General features: G+C 40.7%; 1 protein-coding gene across 1 annotated transcript; it reads right to left on the bottom strand.

The window, feature by feature from the left end:
- Window positions 1–1,662: 1,662 nt before the first annotated feature.
- Window positions 1,663–2,142, bottom strand: CBG27988 (the record flags this gene model as incomplete). Its single annotated transcript, XM_045240308.1, has 2 exons — window positions 1,663–1,881; window positions 1,933–2,142. The coding sequence occupies 2 exons, from the start codon at window positions 2,140–2,142 to the stop codon at window positions 1,663–1,665; spliced, it is 429 nt and encodes a 142-aa protein (XP_045099720.1).
- Window positions 2,143–2,673: the final 531 nt, after the last annotated feature.

Raw genomic sequence — 2,673 nt, 5'->3', positions numbered from 1 at the left:
AGAAAATGGAAAAGAAGACTTGCTGAAAGGACCATTGAGCTTTTAGGCCCAAAAATTGTCCGATTTTCCTCAAAATTAAACGTTAAGATTACGGCAGCAGTGTGTCAATGGAGAAAATGGAAAAGAAGACTTGCTGAAAGGACCATTGAGCTTTTAGGCCCAAAAATTGTCCGATTTTCCTCAAAATTAAACGTTAAGATTACGGCAGCAGTGTGTCAATGGAGAAAATGGAAAAGAAGACTTGCTGAAAGGACCATTGAGCTTTTAGGCCCAAAAATTGTCCGATTTTCCTCAAAATTAAACGTTAAGATTACGGCAGCAGTGTGTCAATGGAGAAAATGGAAAAGAAGACTTGCTGAAAGGACCATTGAGCTTTTAGGCCCAAAAATTGTCCGATTTTCCTCAAAATTAAACTTTAAGATTACGGCAGCAGTGTGTCAATGGAGAAAATGGAAAAGAAGACTTGCTGAAAGGACCATTGAGCTTTTCGGCCCAAAAATTGTCCGATTTTCCTCAAAATTAAACTTTAAGATTACGGCAGCAGTGTGTCAATGGAGAAAATGGAAAAGAAGACTTGCCATTATCACTTTTCATAAAAAAGAAATTTTCGAGAGGAACGCGGCTGTTTAATTTGAAACTTTTTATACTTTTGTATTTTTACTAGATTCATTATGTAGAGGGATCATTTGCATGTTTATGAAACAGAGCTATTGACCACATTCTGTTTTTTTTTGCTGGCATCCATTTCTGGTTGCTTATTTTGCTCTGTTTTTTCTAAACAATTTGTTTTTATTCTTCCTCCATTTTTACTCCCCATTCGAGTGATGGATGGTAGGTAGGAGTGCTTGTCCTGTGTGTTGGTCCTTGCTCTTCATGAAATGTTGCCAGGGTCCCGACGAGCGCCGCGCCTAAAAGAAGAGACATGTGGCGCTTGCTTGAACGCATCCGTGCCAGGGTACGGTTGGCACGAGAATCTCTTTTCAATGTTTCTGTGGAGGGACACAAACAAAAAGCCTGCTTTACAATGATTTTTTTCTCGATTCGTGGAGTGCAGACATTTGTTTTCTGGGTCTGAAAGAAGATAGACGAGGGCCAAGAACTGACCTGGGACTGATGATTAAGTAATAAATAAAGGGAAACAATGAGAAGTATGAGAAGTTATATAACATCTGCTCGGTAGCCAAGCTATGCGTGTATACCGATCACTATACAAGTCAGAATGAATACACTAGCCCCAAAATAAAACTCGAAAATCTGTTTCTATGAAGAAACTTGTTTCCTTTACACTGCAGAGAGCATGGACTTCGCCCGAGTGTTTCAATCACGAGAAGAGAGGAGCATTCATCTTGACTGACACATGCCCACTCATTAGAACTCTAGTTCTGTCTTTTTTCATCTCAGAAGAAAAAATGATGACCTAAAAATGTGATGAACTTCAAAACCGAGAAAGCAAGACTCTGAATTGAGAAGAAGAGAGTGAGCCAACATCCAGAACTGTTTCAAAACAAGAAGAAGAACGACGGAACGGACTTTGGAAAATCTGAATCAAAGAAACTATGCAGTATGACTGCTTAAATAACAGTAGCACCTGGAAAATCTGGAATTTTCGGAATGCGAAATAAACAATGATTGCTGATTGACAAATATTTATTAACGAGAAATTTAATCACGTCCAGTTACGACCGGGGCAGATGCTCTTCTAAAATCGTCAATTTTTTGCTCAATAGTTCTGATTTGCTGGTCGACAGGCATTTCAGAAGCAGTCATGGGTTTGGCAGTAGTGGTGTGGGCGTCTGGAGAGTTGGATTCAAGTTCAAAGTTGCACAAATGTTTGTTGTCGCAGAAGCATCTCTCCACCACTTTCTTGTATTCCTTTTCGTACTGAAATAAACAAAATTTCTAATTGATCGCCGAAGTGACCAATCAACTCACAGTGACATGGCAGATTTTGTTGAACTCCAAGAAGGTGGTGTTGGAGCCCTCGTACCAGCTTTGCTTGGTTTCGGCAATGAAGACCTTGACGCAGGTGACGAATTCGCCCATCTTCAACGTGTCGATTGGTCCTACGAAACATTTGATCGAGGTTGCTGGGTGAGCAATGAAGATGATGGCAATGACGCCGATAATCCAAGAAGGGTGCATGTTGCCTGCAAAATAACATTTTCAAAATGATTGTAGTTTGGGGGAAAGAAGAAAACACGATCTTGAGCGAAGACAAACTTTGAGAATGATCACCTCCGGGAGTAGCCTAGGGGTGGCCCGGACACCTGGGGGTAGAGTCGCATCTTTTTTGCTCCTGCTCCGCCCATTATCGTGAGGGTCAGTGTAAAAAGCGTGGAGCAGAGGTTTCAGGGGATATTAAGAGGAACATGTGAAGCGCATCTATGAGGGAGAGAACTACCAGTCTTAATAATTATACTATTTCAGATACCGCATTTCCTTGAAATGAAGCCCATGGGCTTCTATTTTTCAGCTTCCACCCTAGGGGATTAATAAAAACAGAAATCATGAGGGAGTTTTTTTTTAAAGAAAGAAAATTCCTGTAATAACTGGGCAGACCAACTGCATGAACTGAACTGCACGGATTTTTTGTTAAAGATTGGACACAGTATCCAAGGGTAGATCAGAAAAGGGTACATCGAGGGTACATCGAGATTTTAGGGTACATTGGAT

Source organism: Caenorhabditis briggsae (assembly GCF_000004555.2).
Source record: "Caenorhabditis briggsae complete genome, chrX, whole genome shotgun sequence".
In the NCBI taxonomy this organism is placed as follows: domain Eukaryota; kingdom Metazoa; phylum Nematoda; class Chromadorea; order Rhabditida; family Rhabditidae; genus Caenorhabditis; species Caenorhabditis briggsae.
This window is presented reverse-complemented; position numbering and strand designations above follow the sequence as displayed.